Source organism: Diabrotica undecimpunctata, chromosome 3 (genome assembly GCF_040954645.1).
Source record: "Diabrotica undecimpunctata isolate CICGRU chromosome 3, icDiaUnde3, whole genome shotgun sequence".
NCBI classification, from domain to species: Eukaryota; Metazoa; Arthropoda; class Insecta; order Coleoptera; family Chrysomelidae; genus Diabrotica; species Diabrotica undecimpunctata.
In genome coordinates, this window is record NC_092805.1 from 89,582,962 (window position 1) to 89,607,967 (window position 25,006).

The 25,006-nt window shown below is 34.8% G+C and overlaps 1 protein-coding gene across 3 annotated transcripts in view; it reads left to right on the forward strand.

The window, feature by feature from the left end:
- The window catches only part of LOC140437037 (dnaJ homolog subfamily C member 5-like), a 158,327-nt gene that overhangs the window by 79,405 nt on the left and 53,916 nt on the right, over window positions 1-25,006 (forward strand). For 2 of the 3 annotated variants that reach the window (XM_072526268.1, XM_072526269.1), the window contains exons 3-4: window positions 12,076-12,207; window positions 17,918-17,974. In XM_072526268.1, coding sequence (XP_072382369.1) covers window positions 12,076-12,207; window positions 17,918-17,974 — 189 coding nt within the window. The remainder of the gene's footprint in view (window positions 1-12,075; window positions 12,208-17,917; window positions 17,975-25,006) is intronic. The other variant, XM_072526270.1, reaches the window with a different exon arrangement.

A 25,006-nucleotide genomic window follows, 5' to 3' on the forward strand; every position in this document is an offset into this window, starting at 1 on the left:
TCGGAACTGTTCATCCAATAAAACCGTTCCCGAATTCGCTGAAGGGTTTTCCTTACACCAAAATGCCCTCCCGATGGACTGTCGTGTAACTGACGAAGTACTTCGGCTATTCTGCTCTTTGGGATCACCAACTGTCTTCTCTTCTCTGAACCGTCATCATTTTCCAGGACTCGTTTGAATAACGGTGAATTGCCATAATCCAGATCCTGTGGTGAAGGCTGTCTTTTCTTTATCTACTGGGTCCATTTCTACCTGCCAGTATCCAGACTTCAAATCTAAAGTAGAAAACAATTTACTTCCAGCCAATGTGTCCAATGTGTCATCGATCCGAGGCAGAGGATAACTATCTTTCTTGGTAACGTTGTTCAGCAAACGGTAATCCACACAGAACCTCGTCGTTCCGTCTTTCTTCTTAACCAGGACCACCGGAGAGACCCATGGGCTCGTAGAAGGTTCTATCACCCCGTCTTTCTTCATTTCCTGAACAATCGTTTCAGCTTCCTCTCTTTTCGCCTGTGGTAATCGTCGAGCTGTTTGACGAATTGGCTTAGCATTATCAGTATCAATTTATGCTTAACAACGGTAGTTCTTCCCGTCTTTCCTCCTTTCGGTACGAAAATATCACGATACTGCCGAAGAAATTCCCTTAATTTCCTTTTCTCCATCTGATTTAGAGACTGTCCTGCAACTGCAACCATTTGGTCGAATTTGTCGTTGGAATTATCAGATGTTGTCGCCTGACGGATTATGGATGTCACAGGTACACAAGTTCCTACTTTTGTCTCTTTCTGTAATTGGATTGTTTCCTCTCTCTGCCGTCCCTGTTTCCTCCAGCTTCTTTTCCATCTCTTTCCATATCTTTTCTTCGAAGGCCAACATATCGGCAGCAACTTGGTTTTTTAACGAAGATATTCTATCGTCCAGGGCAGACATCTCAGAAGTGACTTTAGAGATTTCCGAAGAGATGTTAGCAGAGACTTTGCTTTCCAGCGAAGAAATCTCGTTAGAAACTTTGTTCTCTAATGATGCGATGTCACCGGAAACTTTGTTCTCTAATTTCGAAATCGACGAGATGACAGCATCTTCAAATATATAAGTCTCTGGATCTAGTCCTTCTTCTAGCAAAGCGTTCTTTAGTCGTTGGACTAACTCAGCCTTTTTTCCGGTAGAAGCTAATTCTCTGTCTTCGAGATGTCTTCTTAAATTAGTCACTGTCAGCTCATAAATCGTCGTCATGGTTCGACCTTTTTCTGGAAGGTCGTTCAGGTAAATAGAAGCCTCTCGTAAAATCTAAAACATAAGCATGTGAATAAAAACATGTTTACAGGTTAAAACTATGACTCATATTTTTACGTAACAATATACTTCAATAATGCAATTCAGTTTAATGTACCATTTTTGCATAAAATCTTTTGCGTAATTAATAATAATAAAATAGGTGGTCAATCAGACCCCACGTGCCTTATATGTATGTATAACTAACGTTGCCTGTGAAAGGCTAGTATTATCCGATATTCGATATTTTAACCGTAACATGTGTACACTACCCTTACAGTTGTCCATGTGTTTGGTGTATAACCTAGTGTTATGCCATCTCTAAAGAGATTTAAAATGGATAATAAAGATCTCCAATCCTTTTTGTAGTAGAGCAGGAAATATTCCATCCTCCTCTGGAGATTTAAACGGAGCAAAGTGGTTTATGACCCATTTTACATTTTCCGGTTTGATGTTTTTCTACAGAGAATTCCCAGTTTTTCTTAGAATGCTTAGGTCGTTCTAGTTTTCCAGTTTGCTCATCAATATTATTGTTGAATCTGAGAAAACGGTTCTGTAATAAGAGATCTTATTCAGAATAGTTTTATAATAAAATTATTGTATAATTTATTATTATTAATACAATTAAAAACGAACGTTAAACATCAATTTTTTCGTTAACCATCATTTAGATTACGACTTAATTTTAATTGTATTGTGTTATATTTAAAATTAGTTAACTAATAGTAGTCAAACGAGAGAGTTGTTCTCATTTCAATCTTTAAATTATGTTTATTCTTCATTTATTCCACGAAATCCTAATCAGGGCTAATCAATTTCAGGAATTTGATTTCTCCTTAAATTTAAACATCTTCCGAGTCGCATTGTCAGATAATATCACTTGGCGTTAATTGTTATCAGATTATAAATTTTATCTCTTACCAATATTTTTTAATATATTGGATCTTATCTGTTCTTATTATATTATTTATTACTAGTTTTAAAATGTTTTTTAATTTTAATTTGTTATATTTTGTCTTTTACATTTACAATTGTTGTATTCCAATTTTAATTTGATATTTTTTGTCTTTTACGTTTATGATTGGTGTTTCCAAAATTTTAAAATCACATGCAACCTTCAATTGGGCATACTTTAAAAAGTAGACAATTTGACAAATCGTTCTATACTGCCATATTCAACGTTAAACGATGATTCTGTAGAATTCTAAGGAAGAAGATTCATCCAAATTAGCACTCGCTGTGATAGGTTGTTTTAGATCAATACTAATTTGGGGTGACTGTCCTTAAAATAACTAATCACTTCGATTAATTAGAGTAGTGATTAAAACTAACAAAAACAATTTGATTTTTTTTCGAAAAGCTGATAATTAAAAGTAAATTATCAAGACGACTACAAATTTGCTTGTAGTCTACGATAAAATTAAAAAAAAAACAAGTTCCACTTGATATTTTAAATTTTACATAATTGTGAGGCCGAACATGGTATAAAGTTTAAAAAATTGTCTCATAGTATAGTATGAAGTTGTCCGTTCATCGATAGCAAGAACACTTGTACTCAATGTTTATGAACGAATTCTGACCCGAATCGTCCAGCCAAGGTCGTACACTTCGCTATAACCATAAATTCAACTTAGTCAAGTTAGTTTGTTCTTAAGTGTTATTTACTAATTTTTGAAGATGGAATGAGATAAAGTGAGTGAGATGTTTCACGCTTGGTTCGCGAAAATCGTCTCTTTTTCAGGCAAAACTTTAGGAAATTGTGACAAGGTTAGTTTTTCTTTATTTATTTACAATTTTGTTTTGATCCACTCTATTTTAAATTTGTCGCAGCCACTGCTGTTCATAGATATTTTGGATGAAGGTTTTTTAAACCTTGCAGTGTTTTTAAGGAATATTTTAGCCTGAAGAATATTTATTTGTCGCTGATGTTTTTTAAGTTAATATTAAGTGATAAGTGTTATCTTTGTATCAATGCAGTCAGAAGGTTGGCCGAGATGTTAGAGAAACACTCTTTTGACTTTTTGTCGAGCTTTCGGAATGGAAACTTACATAGTGTTGTGGATTTATTAAAAGGTTCAATATTTATAACACTTACGGATTTAATTTATTTCTTTATTTATATTAACTTATCTGACAAATTTATATATTATCCGTACGTTACAAATTCGCGAGCGCGGGTTCAGAATTAACTAACTGTTCCTTCCAAATAAAATGTCCTTTATATATGCCATTGCCTTTACGCTAGAATCATCGAACAGCCTTCTCGATTAGCGGTGGAATTATAACGGTAAGGCAAACGGGTATTTTTACATCGGCTCGACCGTTTCTGGAAGGTTCATTCAGGTAAATTTCTGCCGGCTAATAGAATACTCTCGTAAAATCTAAAAACAGAACACATTAGTCATAATATTTACGGTTATTTTAGGCCAGGATAATTATCGTAACATTGCCCCCCTCTTAAAAGATGGTTCCTCCTGGAACCTTGTCGGGACTGAAACCGGAACTGTATGCTGGTATCGGCAACTGGACCCTCTTTTACAACTTCCAGTTGTATAAAAATGACAAGGGACGGTTTTCTCTCCGCACCAGTAACTATGCGGATTGCAACAGACTAACACCTGGACTTCGGTGTCTTTAAAGATCTCCTCCACCATATTTCGGATAACCCTCCAATCTAATTGGCGGCACTCCAACTTTGGCATGGCTAACTTTTGCACGTCGGACTCTAGTACGTGCTCTCTCAATTGAAGTAAGGCTTCCCATACATCTCGGTAGGTAGGTTGGTCACGGGCAGTGTCTTTTGTTACCAGGTAGAAAAGGTAACGTGATGCATCTTGGAGTTTCAAGGTTTTACCGGGAGCTGGCACCTGGCATTGAAGTTCTGCAACTCGACCAAACTTCCTTCGAAAGACGGATGCCAACCCTGGTGCGTCTTTGATACTGGCCGGGATGGTGAGGGCCAGCGAGTGGTCATCGGGGAGCGCGAGTAGATCTTGCTTTTCTTCAGTGGTAACACCATGTCTCGCTTTACCGGTACCTCCATAGGCACCCATGAATTCCTCAAACGTGAGGTCAGACACATCGTGGACTTGGTTTACTTCCACTTCTTCATCTACGTCGTGGTCACCTTCGAAAGACGCCAGCCGGTTATGGTGTACTATCATCGGCTTTCCCTTCGGAATCTTGCTTATTCGGTAGATGACATCGTTGATCTTCTCCATAATGAGGTATGGACCTTCCCAAAACTGCTGCAATTTGGGAGAACAACCTTTTCGCTTCTTGGGATTATACAGCCATACTTTGTCGTTCTTCTTAAAGCAACCCTTTTCGGCTTGTGTATCGTACCGTTTCTTCATTCGGTCGCTAGCGATCTGAAGGTGGGAACGGACCAACTCATGTACATCGTCCATTCTTCTTCGTAATTCGATCACATAATCTTCACCTGCTACATCTTCTCCAGGTCGACACCCAAACTCTAGATCACAAGGTAGTCGCATTTCGCGTCCGAATAGGACTTTCGCTGGTGTCTGGCCTGTTGATTCGTTAACAGCAGATCTGTAGGCCATTGTGAAGAACGGAAGGTATTGGTCCCAGTCTCGCTGATGATCGGACACCATCTTTGTCAAATATTTGCCAACTGTCCTATTCATCCGTTCTACCATACCATCAGATTGCGGATGATATGCTGTAGTTCTTGTTTTCTTCATGCCTAGTCTATCACATATTCCTTGGAATAGATCGCTTTCGAAGTTCCTGCCTTGGTCACTATGGATCTCCAAAGGCACTCCAAATCGGCTGATATATTCTTGGATCAACTTATCTGCAACGGTGGCGGCCTTCTGGTCTGGAAGTGCGTAAATCTCGACCCACTTAGTGAAGTAATCCATTACTACCAACATGTACTTGCCCCCATTTTCACTTTCTGGAAATGGCCCTGCAATGTCCAAAGCTATTCTTTCAAACGGGCTTCCAACATTATATTGTCTCATAGGAGCTCTCCTTTTCCGGTGAGGCCCGTTACTCGTAGCACAAATAGTACATTTCTTACACCAGTCTTTTACGTCGTCGGAACTGTTCATCCAATAAAACCGTTCCCGAATTCGCTGAAGGGTTTTCCTTACACCAAAATGCCCTCCCGATGGACTGTCGTGTAACTGACGAAGTACTTCGGCTATTCTGCTCTTTGGGATCACCAACTGTCTTCTTTTCTCTGAACCGTCATCATTTTCCAGGACTCGTTTGAGCAAGCCATCTTCGATGATAAGTGAGTCCCACTGGGCCCAATACGTCTTAACTACTGAGCATAGGTTTGATATTTCCTGCCAAGGTGGTCGACGGTTTTCCTCTTTCCATTTTCGGATTTTCTGTATAACTGGATCTCTCTCTTGTTCTTCCCTTATCTTAGTAGGCGTCCAGTCGTCGTTGACAATCGTCGTTCTTAGCACTGCTGCTTCCTTGGATTCCGTTTTGTTGCAGTGGGAACACTCTGCTGGGCATGGCCTTCTGGAAAGAGAATCAGCATTTCTGTGGCTAACTCCGGCTCGGTGCTCAATCTTAAAATCGTATTCTTGGAGTCGTTCGATCCACCTGGCTATCTGACCCTCTGGATTCTTAAACTGCATCAACCACTTGAGGGCGGCATGGTCGGTTCGGATTAAAAACTTCCTTCCATAGAGGTATTGATAGAAGTGCTCTACTGATTTCACTACTGCCAGAAGTTCTCTTCTCGTGACGCAATAATTCCGCTCAGGTTTTGAAAGAACTTTACTAAAATATCCGAGGACTCGTTCCTGTCCTCCTTGAATCTGAGACAGCACTCCTCCAATTCCCACATTACTTGCATCTGTATCTAAGATGAACTCTCCTTCTGGCAGTGGATACCCTAAAATTGGTGCTGTTATTAAATGCTTTTTCAAGGTCTCAAAGGCATTTTGGCAGTCTGTATCCCAGCGGTATTCTCTTGCTTCCTCTGTAAGTCGCGTTAATGGCTTAGCGATATCTGCAAACTTCTTAATAAACCTCCGGTAGTAAGTACATAGTCCAAGAAAACTTCTCACTTGATGTTTGTCAGTTGGTTTTGGCCATTCCTTAATGGAATCGATTTTTCCCTTATCCACGGCCACTCCTTCTTTACTGACTATAGGACACAGATAATTGACTTTACCTTGAAATAGCTGGCACTTCTTGGGGTTTAGCATCAATTGGGCAGCTTTAAGTCGATTAAAAACGTTTTCTAAATTCCTCAAATGATCTTCGAATGTCTCCCCCAAGACGATTATGTCATCTAAATAAACCAGGCATGTTTTCCAAGATAACCCTCTCAACACATTTTCCATAAGCCTCTCAAATGTCGCAGGAGCATTACAAAGTCCAAATGGCATAACGTTGAATTGCCACAATCCAGATCCTGTGGTGAAGGCTGTCTTTTCTTTATCGACTGGGTCCATTTCTACCTGCCAGTATCCAGACTTTAAATCTAAAGTAGAAAACAATTTACTTCCAGCCAATGTGTCCAATGTGTCATCGATCCGAGGCAGAGGATAACTATCTTTCTTGGTAACGTTGTTCAGCAAACGGTAATCCACACAGAACCTCGTCGTTCCGTCTTTCTTCTTAACCAGGACCACCGGAGAGACCCATGGACTCGTAGAAGGTTCTATCACCCCGTCTTTCTTCATTTCCTGAACAATCGTTTCAGCTTCCGCTCTCTTCGCCTGTGGTAATCGTCGAGCTGTTTGACGAATTGGCTTAGCATTACCAGTATCAATTTTATGCTTAACAACGGTAGTTCTTCCCGTCTTCCCTCCTTTCGGTACGAAAATATCACGATACTGCCGAAGAAATTCCCTTAATTTCCTTTTCTCCATCTGATTTAGAGACTGTCCTGCAACTGCAACCATTTGGTCGAATTTGTCGTTGGAATTATCAGATGTTGTCGCCTGACGGATTATGGATGTCACAGGTACACAAGTTCCTACCTTTGTCTCTTTCTTGATGGTCACTGGGTAGTCGTTGACATTGATAAGTCTCACAGGAATTTCTTTAGCCGAAGTCACCAATTCCTTTCCAATTATGATTCCACGGCCAACCTCATCGTCGTGGTTCCAAGGCTCCATCATAACAGGTCTCCCTTCGTCCACAATTCCCTGTAGCCGCGCTACTATGATCGTTTCGCTTCTCGCAGGCACGACTGTATCTTCTTTAATGGCTGCTTGCACAGTGTTGTCATTATGTGGATGGAGAAATACCTCCTCGTTGCCAACTTTGATTACCTTATTCTTAAAATCCAATTGGAATCCATGCATATTCATTACGTCCATTCCTAATATAACATCCTCTTCGATGTCAGCAACTATAACAGTATGGACAAACTTTTCTGCTCCAATTCCCAATTGTACCTGGATTTCTCCATGAATGTTGGCATTTTCACCTGTAGCGGTCCGAAGTCGCAACCTCGTTGGTAACAGTTTCTTTCGGCTGTTTATAACTGTTGGACGTATAATGGTTCTGGTCGCTCCGGTATCCACCAACAACGTATGTCTTTTACCATTTATTTCTCCATCTACATATACACTATCTTCACGACATTTCAAAGAAGCTATTAGTATAAGAGGGTCTTTGGAAAAGTTCCGGGTCGAAGCTGCTCCCCTAAAGCCAACTCGTTCTGGTTTTCCTGATGGTGAGTTTCTTGATTTTATGGTCTTCGTTTTCTTGCATGTAATAATTTTCATCATATTAACGAGCTGGTCAAGTTTATCTTCATCTCCTTCCTCTTTTACAGTCCTAACTTTACTGTATCCTCCAGAGGCCTGCGTAGCTGACTCGTATTCGAGGGCGGCGGATAAGACATCAACCAGCGTCTTGTGACGAGCTAATCGCAGTGTTCTCTGCATTTCATGATCACGAAGACCATCAATAAACGTTTGAACGGCCAATTTTTCCATCATGTCTTCGGGAGCTGTTGGATAAGCATATCGTACTAATCTGGCAATATCTACCTCATATTCTTGAAGAGCCTCATCTTTCTTCTGTCTACGATTTTTAAGCTGCGACTGATATACATGCTCCAAATGTTCGTGGCCATATCGCATATTTAACCTCTTCTTCAGTTGTTCGAAATCATCGGTCTCCTCTACTGCTATGGTCTGAAGCACATCTAAGGCATCTCCTCGAAGAGCGATAGTCAGGTTTACCGCCTTTTCTTTTTCAGACCATCCATTTGCTCTTGCGGCTGATTCGAACTGTTTCATGTAGTTGTTCCATGATGATTTTCCGTCGAAAGTTGGGACTTTAACATGAATAGAACCTCCACTTCCTTCAAATTTCGGCCGTGTCTCCAACTTACATTTCGTCTCGTCTTCTTTTATCTCCACTGTAATTGGATTGTTTCCTCTCTCTGCTGTCCCGGTTTCCTCCATCTTCTTTTCCATCTCTTTCCATATCTTTTCTTCGAAGGCCAACATATCGGCAGCAACTTGGTTTTTTAACGAAGATATTCTATCGTCCAGGGCAGACATCTCAGAAGTGACTTTAGAGATTTCCGAAGAGATGTTAGCAGAGACTTTGCTTTCCAGAGAAGAAATCTCGTTAGAAACTTTGCTTTCTAAAGAAGCGATGTCGCCGGATACTTTGGCTACATCAGAAGAAACTTTCGAAATATCGTCAGAAACTTTGTTCTCCAATTTCGAAATCGACGAGATGACAGCATCATGTTTGTCTTCAAATATATAAGTCTCTGGATCTAGTCTTTCTTCTAGCAAAGCGTTCTTTAGTCGTTGGACTAACTCAGCCTTTTTTCCGGTGGAAGATAATTCTCTGTCTTCAAGATGTCTTCTTAAATTAGTCACTGTCAGCTCATAAATCGTAGCCATTTTCACAATTTATTTTATATTCACTTGTATTATTATTATAAGTCTAATTTATGTTCGATCTCACTCTGACACCATTTGTTGTGGATTTATTAAAAGGTTCAATATTTATAACACTTACGGATTTAATTTATTTCTTTATTTATATTAACTTATCTGACAAATTTATATATTATCCGTACGTTACAAATTCGCGAGCGCGGGTTCAGAATTAACTAACTGTTCCTTCCAAATAAAATGTCCTTTATATATGCCATTGCCTTTACGCTAGAATCATCGAACAGCCTTCTCGATTAGCGGTGGAATTATAACGGTAAGGCAAACGGGTATTTTTACATCGGCTCGACCGTTTCTGGAAGGTTCATTCAGGTAAATTTCTGCCGGCTAATAGAATACTCTCGTAAAATCTAAAAACAGAACACATTAGTCATAATATTTACGGTTATTTTAGGCCAGGATAATTATCGTAACAATAGCTAAAATCTATAAAAGGTTTTTAAATGTATTTTTCAAAACACCTAATAAAAAATTACAAATTACAAATTATGTGCGCCATGTAACAAAATAAGTAAAATACATTAGAGAAAAAATACAAATCTGGTGAATTGTACAATCTCGTTTGTCGTTTAAATTTTTTCATGTAAATCATCTCGTAAGACAGTTATGAACATTTTTTGCAATTAATAATATAAGAATTAAGAAAGCATATGATAGAATTCTTTGAAAACATTTTTGGTGGGCGATGTGAAGATTGTGAGACACATGTATGAGGGAGTAACAACAACAATTAGTGTTAGGACAGGTGTGGGAGAGACTGATAAATTTCATGTGAAAGTAAGATTGTACTAGGGCTTTTATTAGCGTTGGATCAGATAATAACGAAAGTACAAGGTAGCGTTATGCTGCCCTGGTGCTTAATGTATGCTGATGATGTAATGTTAATATGAAATTCTGAAAGGGATTTAGAACAAGAACTGGAACAGTGGAGACAAGCTCTTAAAGAAGAAGGTTTTAAACTTAGTAGGACAAACACAGAGTATTCGAGAGTGAAATTATGTGAAAAGTAATAGTTTTAAGTATGTACCTAGGATCGGTATTACGGAGTAATGGAGAAATAGATGGGGATGCACGCAGTGGAATTAGACTGGGATGAATAAAGTGGAAGGAAACGAGTGTTGTATTTTGTGACGCCAACTACGATTTATGGAACTGATTGTTGGACAGTTAAAAAGAAAGAGGAATAACTATGTATGTGGTGGAAATGAGAATGCTTAGATAGATGAGTGGAGTGGCACAAAAGAATAAAATTAAGAATGACTATTAATTTGACTTTAAGGAAGTCTAGGGGTAGCACCAATTGATGCCAAAATGAGACCATAAGTTATGATAATTCGGGAATAGTCAACGTCGAGACGGCAGTCACCCAATACGAAGAATTGCTGATTTGCAAGTTCCTGGGACGGGTAGGAGAGGAAGATCAAAGAAGAGAAGTTATGGCTTCTCATGAGAGAACGCGTAACCTCAACTTTTGCGATTATACACATTTTCAACAAAATTCTGAGATAATCTTTTTGAAAACGATTTTCGAAGTGGAAATCGAAACGTCAAATTTTAGCTAGTCAAAAATGTAATTTTAATTACAATAAATTATGGCTAATCCCATATAAGCACAATATTTATTTTTTACTTTTTGTATTTAATAATTCTAATTATTGTTTTATTTTGAAATAATAATTAAAAATATTAAGTACTTTTCAAATTTTGGTGGCGTTAGGTGCAAACATAATAATTTACTGAATTATTTTAATGAAATATATATATTTTTTAATATAAATAATAAATAAATAATAAAATTACTTTATTCCATTTTACAAATATTATTTAAATTTTAAAAATTCAGAAAACAGTATGAAGCTTTGCGCTAGTCTACTGTACCGTATACCCATCTTTTTTTTTATCTTTTTCTTCATTTCAGCTATAAGAATCAATAAGTTGAAAGTGTGTAATGTATGTGTAATAAATAAGGGGTTGAAAAATTTTGAAGCAAATATTTTTATTTCTACATAAAAATATAATCGACCAAGAAGAGAATCCATTTCGAACAGAAGTTCTGGCCCTGCAAAATTTATTAACTTTTAAAAGTTTTTATAAATAATTAAACGTATCTCGAAAACGAATTGACCGATCGCATCTTACGAAGTATCATTCGATTTGCAATTAAAAGCTACAATAAAATGATTTGATCATAAAAAATAGAATTTTTAGAAGAGGTATTTTAAAAAGTAAAAATTGCGAAGAATTAACATTTTCGGACATTCAATTATTAATATTGCCTAAACTATTAAGGGTCAAATTTAATGCAGCATAGTTCAAATTAAAGCTTTTTTAGTAATTTCATAATACTGTACTCATTTGACCCTAAAATATTGATTCGATACAATAAAAATAATCAAAAAACACCGTTTTGCACCTTAAAGTGTCATAAAAAAAGTTATACCCAACAGTATGAAGTTGCACGCACATGGAGGTTACTCCAGGCATTGCCCTTTATAACGTTGTGCTGGTTTTAAAAATCCACTAATTAATGCTTAAAATCGTTCATTTTTATCTCTAGAGCTTGGAATGTAGAGAAGTGACTTGACTTATGCTATGCAAGCTTAACTTCAGTACATAATCAGATCATAATATATATTATTATAGATGATTCATTCTATATATATATATTTAGTTTTATCAACGTTGACCATTATCTTTAATTTAACGTACAACTTCTCTAATTGGTTTAATATATTCTGGATATATCGTATACCTTTATTTAAAATTAACAATACGTCGTAATACCAACAGTTTTTTATTACGTTAACACAACATCACAAAAAATTACTCTTTTTCTTATATTAGAATTTTTAATAGATTGATTTTTTTGTTACAGGCCCTATTCTTCGTCTGCGGAATATTAACGGGCTGCTATTGTTGTTGTTGTTTATGCTGCTGTTGCAACTTCTGCTGCGGAAAATGCAAGCCTAGACCACCAGAAGATACTGGAGACTACCACACGTTAAATGTAAGTTTATATTTTTATTTTATCATTATATGCACTTGAGTCTTATGTATTTTGCTAACCGAAAAGTGACAATCTAAGTTCTGTAGTATCATTTGATTGGGATTTATACGTAAAAAAAGTAAAAAAACGATCTACCTAACGTTTAGTTTTACAGGGGTCCCAAAATCTTTTTACACAAGAAATTTATAACTTTTGTACTTGAAAATTTTTTTGATCACATTTTTGATCAATTTCTTTGTTAAGGACGTTGGCAAATATTATTACTAATTTCTTTGCCTGTTTAAATGTTTCCCCAAATCACAAATGAATTTGGGGACAAATTTATTTGCGTATTTAACAACTGTGTTTATTGTTTATTTCGATATTTAATCCATCGATATTTATTCCTAAAACTACATTCTCGTTAGCCCTAAATTGCCAAGGAGCTGGATTGACTAAACATTGTTAGGGATCATCCACAATGTTTCTTAATACCTGATATTTCTGGATTATTTAAATATTATTTTTCTTAGAACACACTCGGAGTTGTCTACCATCAGTACATACTTCTTCTTCATCTTCAGTCTGTTTGCATCTACTAGTGGATAAGTCTTCTACTACGACTTTGTTCGCATGGTCTTCAATGTACAATGGTTCTCGTCCATATTTCGTTGTCTTTTCGTGCCACGTGTCCTATCTTTGTCCTGCTTCGTATGTCCTCAGTTCCTATATGTTCTCTTAGAGGAATTCCAAACGTAGCCCTCTGTGCTTAGTTTGTATGAAGTACATAATATATACATACATACATGTCTTAGTATTTATTCATAAATTAAGAGCTTATTGTGTACAAGAGGGGAGTTTCTTCCAATCATCCAATAATTGTTTTTAATCTTATTACAAGTTCTTCTACTTCTTGCGTAGTAATATAAACAGTAGTAAATAGTAAAAGTAGTAAAATAAACAACTTATTCTCGTTATACTACAAAGTTTCTTTTAGCAAATAGATGTGCCCAATAATTCTGCTCAAACTGTAATGATAATATGTGAATTGAAACAAGGTTACAGTCCCTCTTAGAGAGGTATAAGGATTTTAAATAACCTTAAAAAAAGGTTGTTTTATTGTGAAAAAAAAAATTACAAGCTGCATTAATTATTAATAAATTCAGGAAATACATATAAAAATATATAATACTATTATTTTAATTTTAACATTCACACATGGGTGATTTTTACTAGCAATATCTAAACCTTGTTATCTGTAACACAATAAATTCCGATGTTTATGATCATAACTGCGCAAATAGTAAACCAATTTTAACATTTTCCAATAACCAATCAAAACAGAAAATGTTTGTATATTTCGTTGACGTTACACAGTCCTGTTATTTGAAGAACTGTATTATTTTTTAAGCCTGGAATATTGTAATAAAGTTTATAATTTAAAACTGTAGTTCTTCTTTAGTGCAACGAGAACTTATTCTTATTAGTGAAATTTCGCCAACATGGTTTAAGTCTCGAAAGCAGTGCAGATGGTCTATTAATTTTAATTTTTCCAATAGATTCATGTTCATATTTGTATATGAACAAAAATGAATTAAATATCTTAAGATACTATCTAAGCCACTTTTCTTATTTTCATTTCCCAAAACTAAGTAAAAGTATTACATACTTGTTCTGTTGCGGTAATGTAACTATGACATATTCAGCTTGATTTTTTATAGCTTAAGACTAATATATCAAACTCCTTTTATTTCGTCGTATTCCATAGTTCTGCTCCTATCTATCTAGTGAGCCATATTATATCGATTTTCCACTGTATATATTCAACGTTATTATTATCCATCTTATACCGCGCGGTTCTTTCTGTTTATGGAATCTTTTTGAACATTTCTGCGTTTCGTTCATAGTACCATTCGGATAAATACAGTTATTTATACTAGAATGGATTGTATTCCCAAATTTTCTTATTCAATATGCTGTCGGTATCTTGTATAAGGATAAACACTGCCTCTTTCTCACCTATTTAAATGTTAAGATTACATATCCAGGATCGTGAACATTATAGCGATGTAGGTAGGAATGTATTGTTGCTTCCCAACTTAATTTTCTTTAAAGGTAATGGTTGGGGATTAAACCTGGTTGCATTTTTTTTATTGAAGATATTTTCAAGGTATTTTTACTTAAATGTATGCATATTAACTAGTTCATATTTTGATAATATTTCATAAACTGTCTTTAAATGAAATTATTTCAAATTAAAACACTATCAAACTTAGATTGTCACTGGAAATAGTATTTTTGTTTATTGGCTGGTTTGTTTTATGTTGCTTCTTCACTTTGCTTTTACATAAAGTTTTTGATATGGTCCATTTTTTGACGCAGTTTAATCTATGACTTTTGAAGAGTATAAAATAACATTTTCTGTCAAAGTTTAACAGCCCAATAGTATAACAGAAACAACCAATAGAGTCGCCGGTATGAAAAACATGTAAATTACGTACTATATCTAACTTTATAGATCGTTCTCTTCCTGTATTTTCATATATGTATGGGACATAGATACTAACTTCGGATAAAGAAAGTTGTGTTTTCACTTGGAATCGCAAAATTTTCGTTATAACAACATATTTACCAATATTTTTAAAGTAACTTCTATACTGTAACTAATTTACACCATTTGTCAATTTTCTATAAAACCTTACTTAAAAAAATATGAACATTGCCATAAGTTTTTAGTTTATATACAGTTCGAAGGACCAAAATTGTGATAATATATAGATAAGATCTGAATATTATGCAAGTATACGGTAAATCTTTATTCTTACCGGGAATCCTTATTTGGTTTCTAGTCGAATTTTCCTAATTAGTAAATTCATAACGATTTATAAATTTCCTTTTCGATCGACGTCAGTAAGAACACACGTAATTGTTATATTTCTTAATTCATAAAATTTATGTATCATTAATTAACTTCGTAATCTATATATAAACGTTAAAACTTATTTTTAGAAAGTTGTTACTGTTAATAATTGTATTGGCGTTATCAGTAGTTTTTCATATCGCTTGACTCACTGTAATTTTATACTATCATTGCTTAAAAACTCAAAACTTTTCTTATAAAAAATGCTGTTCGGTTATATTATATTATCGTTTATTATGTAGTTCTTTACCTAAGTTACGAAAGTCTCTATGCATTACTTATGTTATGTTGAGTTATAGTAACTCCCAAGGTGTATTTACATCTAGAATACACCGCGTGAGTTTTGAAGTTTTAGTGAAAGTACATTTTTATTATTAAAATGTTTTCTGCGATTCCCTCTGCGATTGAATATTTAAATAGCAACAGGGGTCGTCAACGGCTACGATAGCTCATATCTCATTATTTAAACGAAGTAATAGGGAATTTCATTCCCTTCTACATGGTTTAAATAAATGAGTTTCTTCTGTTGGAAAATGGGAAAACTTTTAAATTTAATTTCATTCTATAAAAATACAGTGAAAGCAGATTTCCGCTCATTTCATCTGCAGATCTGCACCGTTGTCTCGCGACTATATGCTAACAAAGTGAATACCTGTAAAAACGAGAAAAATCATTCAAATTTGTCTAGTAAAATGTCGTGTTCTGATGACGATTTGATTGCTTTGGATTCTGTTCTGACTAAACTGAAAAGAAATCAAATTGTAAAACTTTAAAGACTTTAAATTTAATTTTAAGACTTTAAATTATATTTTAGCTATAGTAGCAATACAATTTCTTCCTTTTGTCCTAAATAGGTCTTTCAAACACTACAACAATAAGTGCCTTCTTAACCATGTTACAACCACTAAACCAGCGCTTACTAAAAGCCGAAATAAACTAAATTGTTATTCCGGTAAAAGCGAGCTGGTTACCGGCGCAGATCTGCTTTAACTGTATACTTTTAAATTTAAAAACATGCATTCTTTTTGAAAATTTATAAGCCCGGCTCGGCGCTGATTGCTGGTAAGTGGAAAACTGCTTCCACTGTGTTGTACGCTTAGTGCGAGGAAGTCCAACTACTAATTTGTCGTAAGAGATACGAAAGAAAAAATTTAGGTAAAAGTTGGAACATAGATAGGACCACTATACTTTTAAAATATTTTTAATACATATCAAGGAACTTAACTTATAGATTTTTCAATTGTCTTACTTATAGAGGGTCCCACTATGAGAGATCGAAATGTATATTTATCATATAAAGCGGTGGAAATATTTATTGTACCGTGTACCGTGGTTTTCTTAAAACACATGGATCACGAACTCAAAACTTTATTAAAAATTTACAAAATACTGAACTAACTAACTGCCATTCAAAAATTAATTAATTTGACAAAAACATCTCGACCCTCAGCTGTCCTCGCGTACATTCTACCGGGAGGACCAAAAGTCAGTTAACGCTAATAAAAAAAAAATCCGCAAACATCTCGTGAATTAGAAATATTACGCACCAGTTTTCATCGTATGTTAAAGAAAATGAAGATGCGTTGTTATCTTCCGCGTTTGTTGCAGGCGTTATCTGAAGACGATACATGGTTGCGAGTACATGGGTGCGCAGAAGACGACGCAAATTTTTACCGATCCATTCTTTGGTCTGACGAAGCCCAATTTAAATTGAACGGACGAATTAATCATCACAATTGTGTGTATTGGGCATCTGATAACCCTTATGTAACCATCACAGAAGAGTGAAATGTTTCTGGCATAACAGTATGGGCTAGAATTTATACGGGTGGTCTTGTCGATCCATATTTTTTTAATAAACGTAAAATCTGAAAACTACCTGGAACTTCTCATCGCTTAAGGGGAGAACTTGAAAATAATCCACAGTTACAAGATATTCGATACTTTCAGCAAGACGGCGAACCGCCTTATTGATTCACCGCCTCAATTCAAACACGATAAGGCACTTAAGTTCAGGTACGGTTAAACAAATTTTAATAAATAATAAAAAAGTTATTAACAATATTCAAAAAGAGCGATTTTAATTTAGTATTTGTCTCATTTTGTGTATCTTTTTTTTCTGAAAAAAGTTGTCTGTTGATGTCAAATCTCTAAATAGACAATTTTTTAAGTTAAGAGCAAAATATTGAATTTGACGTTTTGGTTGTTTATTTAACAATAGTTCCACTAAAAAATTAATGAATTCCTAGATGAGAGTCTTATTGTATTATCTCATACTGATTGATTGGTCTAATATTATGTCTGATTTTCAAAATGTGTAAGATTTACCATAAACATAAATACCAACCGAAATCACATAACACGTGTCGTGATTTAGATGCATTGAGACTTTTGTAACATACGAGAAACTGAAATAATATTTCGTTTTTTATAAGCAAATCTGTTGAGTTTTTTCAAGCTTTCCCTTAGCAACAGGTAAGTTTTTTGTTGCACATTTGAATTTTTTGTTTTTTATTGGCTTAGACTACAAATACACTTCAGAAAAGGCAAGGTAAGATTTAAGAACTTCTTCTCTCACTTCAATTAAATGTCGTAGATGTATCTCACGTATTTTTCGTTGTTTCACTGATATCTGTTGCAGATATTACTAGTTGTCACTTGATTATTTGAATCATGGTTAATTTTACACTATGAAAAGAAATACTCGTACATGCTACACGATTTTATTTTTTTGTCAGGTGGTGGGCACATTATTATTTATTTCCGTTTCTCATTTTTGTTAGTGGTTCTGACATGTAGTGATGTTTTCAGCGAGATCAGGGTCCAAGTTCGGCACAACAGGTTCACACCACCCAACCAGGTAAAAGGGTAAGTATGATTCTTTCCATCTATTTTTCCACTTGCCTAAAATTAGTTCTGCATCTTAGAGGGACGATTCACTTGTATCTATATTTTTTAACAGGCATCCTTTTTATTTAAAATGAGTTTCAATTTACAGATATGATACCAGGTTTATATGCTTATAAAGTTAGTATGCAATATTGCATATGCGTATAGCAATTAGTATGGAAGTTTCCAGCTGAATCTTATTTCTGTTTTCTTATTCACTGAATAAACACATATTACCATTTTGCTTGTCTTATTTGTAAAATACGCGAACTTTAGGCAATTGATTGCAAACCTATTTATTTTATTTATATTTTTACATTTTTTACTTGGCAGCTGCAGCAGTTTGAAGATTGTATTGTATTTGCTTTTTGAGCGTTGAGGGTTGCACTTAAATATTCCTAATGGTATTTGCGATAAATATAGATATTTACGATAGTCAGCACGCCCAATGGATAGCAGTTCGATGAAAAATGACGATTGTCATACCAGGAAATGAATTCCAGTTTTTGGAGACGATTTCATCAATTGTTATTAAATTATTGATTAAAATTGTTATACAGACCTTATAAACTTTTCACATTGGTGTGATAAATTTTTAGAACATTTTTCTTCACTTTACTCTGTTCTGTCTGCTTTTTCTGTAGGTTTTTTTTTAATTAATGGGTTCATATTTAGAACCGTCTTCTTAAACATATATTCCAATCTTGAGTTGATGAGTATATTGATGATGAGTGTTTTAAGGATTTTCTGTTCCAGTTTTTTGAATTCTTCATATTTACAAAATTAAAACGGGCGATAACAGTAAGAGAAATGTTTTAATAATCTTTAATCCCACATTGAAAGTATATAAGATTTGTTAAAAAAATGACTAAGAGAAAAATTATTCATTAATATATATTTTGTAGTAGTCAACAAAAGTATCCTTAGATGAAATATACCTGTGCAAACGTTTTTTCCAATACTCCAAATACTTTTTCTCTTCTAGCGTTACAGCTTTATCTCTTCAATCTTGACAAACCGTGTTTTTTCAGTTTTGGGAACAGCAAAAAGTCGCCGTGGGCTAATTCTGATGAATATGGTAGCTGAGGCATAATGACACTTCTGTTTTCAATTTAACAGCTTCTGAGCTATGCTGACAGTTATGTTCGTCAGCAACTTCGCTGCCACATATTTTATGCCCAAAACATCCGACACAATTGGATGGCATGAGTTAGCCAATATGCAGACATTATCAACAACTTCTGGTAGTCACTCGACGATTCTCCATAATAATTTTCCTCACTTCTTAAACGTTTTCATTCATTGATGATATTCTGGGGTGTCCAGAATCATTAACATTTTCTCTGCTTTCTGTAAAGAGCTCGTACCTTGCTTGTAAACATTTTTTTGCTCGTAGACTCGCCAACTACGGGCCAATATTTTAGTGCGATTTATTTTTCACACAATATTTAAGACATATTCTTTCATAATTTTTTTTTCGATAGCACAAAATTGCCAAGCACACGAAAACACTTTTATATATGTGGAAAACAAATTAAAAATTCAAAGCAAAATGGCTTATAATGTAACAAAAACAAAGCGGAAATCGAATGTACCTAGCTCACTAAATTTGTAAAGTCGCCTTATTTTTATTTAACGAACTTTGTATATAGATATTTAATAAACTAAAAAAAAAAATATTCTTAATTGTTAAAGTCACAGCGAGGGGGTATATATTCAATTAAATGCAGAATGGGTTTATTCCCTGTTTTTTGTATGCTTTCATGATTTTCGTGGTAATCTTTTGACAGTTTTTCACGTTACAGTTACGCATTTTTGAACTCAAATGTACACTTCTATATCCTTGAAGAAAGCTATAAATTATGCACATACATGTTAAGTTTGTAGACTGACGAAGCTCTTTGAATTTTGTCAAATTGTGAAGTTCGTACAAATTAAAAATCCGATAATTTATTGACGACTGATTATACATATTTTGTAGCGCAATAAATAATTGCGAAAGTCAAAGTCTGTAATGTGGGTATTGTGTCGATTTCAGTTCGACGGACATCGAATTAGAAGAAAAACTATATGGATGAACTGTACAAAAATAATCGTTAAAGACGTTAACCTGTAAGAGGTTAATACTCATACCAACAACATAAATTTTCAGGCAGTAAAGAGTTGTTCGCTGATTTGACATTTCGAGAAATGGTTTTAACTAATTTTTTATTGAAAAACATCATATATGTTTTATTTTGACAATTTTTTCAACTGGGTCTTATAATACTTAGCAGAATGTATTGGCTCTTGGGACACAAATCAGTTTTGTACAGACAAAAAAGCTTCTAAGATACGAGACATCTAACTTCTCTAATGCAGTATACAATAGGTTACGCTTGCAATTCCACCATCGAAGGAAAGATTTCTATCGAAAGTGTTATCCACAAGATAATACTTCTAAACATTTTAAGCCATAGCGTAAGAGTTAGATTCTCGGCCCCAACAAAGACATTTTCTTTTCTAAAAATGAATAAGCCATCACCGGAAGGCACGTAAAGTCGTCGGTGCCCCTGAGCTAATATTTTTTCGACACTAGTTGTCTGAAGCCAGGGTTAAAGATGCAATTGGCGTTGGAACAATCCGCAGGAATCTCCCCGGCAAAAATACCGTACCATATTATTGTTATACCGACGCTTCACGGTGTGTTTCAAACCACTTTATTACAAAAGACGTCAAAAAGGCTAAAAGCTGAAATTAAAACTTATTTAACGTTAACCTCTACGTAGCACCTACGCCCCCTAACAGACTGGGTGTGAAGTTGTCATCCCCGACATGGCACGTCTTAAGAGCTAATAGGGAACGTAATAGGACCATAGGAGAGGTGTGAACAGGGTATAACCAAATAAACACCCGCGAATCAGCTGAGAATATGGGGTAAGGTCTCGGTTATACGAGTGCTAAGGTCGTCGCGATAGCAGCGCCGCGTTAGGCTGTCCCAACCGGACAATGGCGATACCATGGAGCAAATTATATGAACGACATTGCCGTTGTCGGGGCATAGAAAGGAGAAAAGTTTTTTTTCTGTGACTCTTAAAAACGAACCTCTTTAAATGGTAGCACTCCACGGTTTTTTCATATTTGGTGGTCGATTGACATTATGAAATAATAAAACCCCTTTAAAATTGTAGTTCCTATTTTTTTAACATAATCAATAGCCTATTAAATATATCTAGAATGACCCAATTTGGATAATAACGAAAATAATTTATAAACACACAATAAACGCTGTTAAAACAAAACTTACAATTGCCAGTAGGTGAATCAATCACCCACCTAATTCGTGAATAATGTCATACTTCTACATAGATCCAGCGGATGCACTGTAGATTTGTTGATTTAATATGACACTCACTCACACATACAAAAATGCAACACGCATACCCAAAATACACATACACACATGCACATATAGGTACACCATGCTCAATCGTCAAATCACTAGATAACTGCACCACCATGAGATTTGTTCTGCGACTGCTACGCTCCCCAATACATAGGTGTAACACCATCGTTCTCAGTAGATTCATGGCATAGGGGGAAAAGTATTGGCTAAGCACTCCTCCAGAGAGCTGGCAAACTCCGGAGGATTATAGCGTTGACATGGTATGGACGCACTGTCAAGTCGTTAGTTTCGTCCCAACTTGTGGAAATAAAATAGACAAGAGACAAAAAAAGATGGTCCAGAAGTGGACTAAGAAAGAAATGGGGGACTGTCTGAATCCCTAAATAAAAAGTGGGAAAGAGTAGAGAGCTTACCACAGCCACATACTCTATATCTGTCCAAATATTCTCAATGGCCCCAATCAGGGTTCTGCAGGCGAACCTGTAGAATAGTAAATCATCTTCTGTAGAACTTAATCTTACTTGGGAGAATTCGATGTTGCTTGGTACAAGAACCCTGGATATACCAGGGACAAATAAAAGGTCCGTCATGTATTAGCGGAGAGCTTATATATAAAAGGTCTGCCTTGGCCCAGGGAAGTTGTATAAGTGTTAATGGAGTATCAAAAATCCAATTGGTTACGGGGTACGACCGGTGTAAAACTGACAACTTCCAGGAAAAAAAAAACGTCAGGCGCAGACGAAACCTTTTGTTTCATACTATATACCTAATATATCCAAAAGTGCAGTGAAGTGCACGTCAATATTCTTTTTCAAATTTTAGGTTATAAAGTTCCTTATAACAAAAGGAATATATCAGTGGATAGCTTTTCCTACATGTTTTGGTAACACTTATGACAAATCTTTCTGTTTATTTGTTTGAAAGTACGTCGTAAACATTATCGATCTCAAAATTTGGTTAGTTTCCAACTAGCTGCATCGTAAACAACAGCCATTGAAATTATTATGCTTCGTCTTAAAAGCTCGATATTTTAAAAAATAATGTTAAGAAAATACGCTTGCTTTGAGGATTTTTGGAGAATATTCTCGTAGATTTAGTTTTTTTTTCTTTTAACAATGAAAATGTTTACTATTCTTAAACTTTGTATGTAACACTTTTCCATAAATAATCTTTGGGAATAATCTGCACAATAATAATAAAAAGTTTATGACGTTTTATGGTTTCAGATCTTAATTAAAACAAAACAGCGAATAAACATTTATTTCTGAAAGTCGAAAATTCAAGTGCAGTTTTTGTGTGTTTATGCGTATGGAGAGGTTTGGTTTCAAATTATGTTCATTAGCCACATATCTTTGTGTTGCCATATATCTATTTTACAATATTATGTACTTGTTAAGTGCAGTTTTTATATACGCTTTGTGTTTTATTACTTAATGCACAATGTATATCCACTTTTTACTTAATTTTTTCTTTCCCTGTTCGGCGATTAGACCTCTTAGTAGGGATATTTTAAGCATGATTTCATTTCTTTTATAAATTGTTGTACAAAACTGAGATACGGAAGTATTCATATTTATAATTTTTCTGCTGTGAACCGTCCTTAATGAAGACATTTGTAAGATATAAAAACTGTGATATCATGCATTTCCAAGTAGAGAATAGACGTGTTCAAGCCATCTTATCCTTTGTGTTCTTTATATATGTACTTTTAGCCGGTTTCTGATATAGCTCTGCTAGGATTTGTTTGTTTTACAAGATAGTAGACGTAGATATAAATGATACTAAGCATGCGCCATTGCAAAAAAAAATGGTTTATGCTTTATTATATCTGACGTGAGAACTAATTTTCCGTTTTTTTTTCATACTCTTTTTACTAAGAAATCAGGAATCTTGGCAATTTCGTTTGGAATCTTTAAAATAAAAAAGGATTTGTTCTAATCATTTATTTCTATTTATTTCTCTCTTCTTCTATTTAGATCTCTTAAATATTAGGCGTAACTACTCAGGCTCGATATAATTTTGGTTAATATTTCTATACAATTTTGAATCTTCCATGAATTTTACCATATTTGAGATTAGGGATGAAGTTAGTACAATCCTCTACTCGCAAACCCTCCTTGGCATGCATGATCAGAGAAACATTTTTATTTCGGTCTATAATAGTCCAAGGACTATTTCGGTCCTTTGTTTTAATTCTGTTAATATCCGAAAAGATTTTAAATTTTTTTGATCTAAGAATACTTTATGTAATATTCTGTGTAAAATTCTGTAATGTAAGTCAAGGTCATCTTATGAATCTTATTAATTTTGCAGGTATACTCAGCACTGCTAGTGCTTAATACATATTTTCTCTAGTTATTGTATAACCTGCTTCAGGTTCCATCTTCTCGACTAAAGTGATATGAGACCAAAACGATCTCTTAAGTTCTTCAAACAGGAAGTTTTTTTTTCTTCTTACATTTTTGTCAGTACATGTGAGTACAGTTTATACATCTGTCAGTCGATACTATTCCTAGCATACGTCGATAACACTATCTCTCAAATGCTTCAAGTATGTTTACTTTCAGGGTGACCATATATTTTTTAGAGAATCTACCAATAACCAGGTCAAAAAAAAAACCAAATGATAAAACGCATGCGCCATTCCAAAAACATGGTTTATGCTTTGATATCTCCGACGTTAGAACTAATAGTAGCGCCTTCTATTCAAAATACGCGGTTTAAATGTTAAATTGGTATTATAGATAATAGATGTCGTGATTATTTTTAGTTTTTTTATACTATTTTTACTTAGAACAAGAATCTTGACAATTTCCTTTGGGAATATTTTTCAAAATAAAAAAGGATTTGTTCTAATCATTTATATCCATTTATTTACATTTACTACATATAGAGATTTCTTAAATATTAGGCGTAACTACTCAGGCTCTTTATAATTTTGGTTAATATTTCTATACAATTTTAAATCTTCCATTGATTTTACCATATTGAGATTAGGGATGTAGTTAGTCAATCCTCTACTTCTCGCAAACCCTCCTTGGCATGCGTGATCAGTGAAACATTTTAATTTTCAAACCTATTTCGGTCCTTGGTGTTAATTCTACTATCCGAAAAGATTTGTTCATATTTAACATTAGATACTGGAAGAGACAGCATATATGTTTGGCAAATCTATCTTACAACTAGCGAACGACTCATCAGAAACGGTGGGTGCCAATGTGTAACAATATAACTACCTCCTAAAGTTGGGAGCGAAAGTAGAATAATAAACCTCACAACTTTCTTTGGGAGCTAATCGTTAGGTCTCGTCTAGCTAAGTCTCAGGTGTATCTGAAAAATGAGTTTGGCTGGGACAAATAAACTGAGATATTAACTAATCATATTTGTTGTATATAAAAAATATAAAAAAAGTTTAATATTAAATTAAAACCAAAGCAAATTTTGCTTAAAGCTTTACAGAAATTTGAAATTGATACTTATTGGTTAATTTGGTTGACAGGACAACTTGCTGATGGCTTCTGATATTGGCTGAATGGATTGTAGCTGAATGAGTAGCTTTCAGGTTGGTGGATATGTCGAGATCGGACCCGTTGTAGTTATAAGCAACTATTGAGTTCTGCATGTCT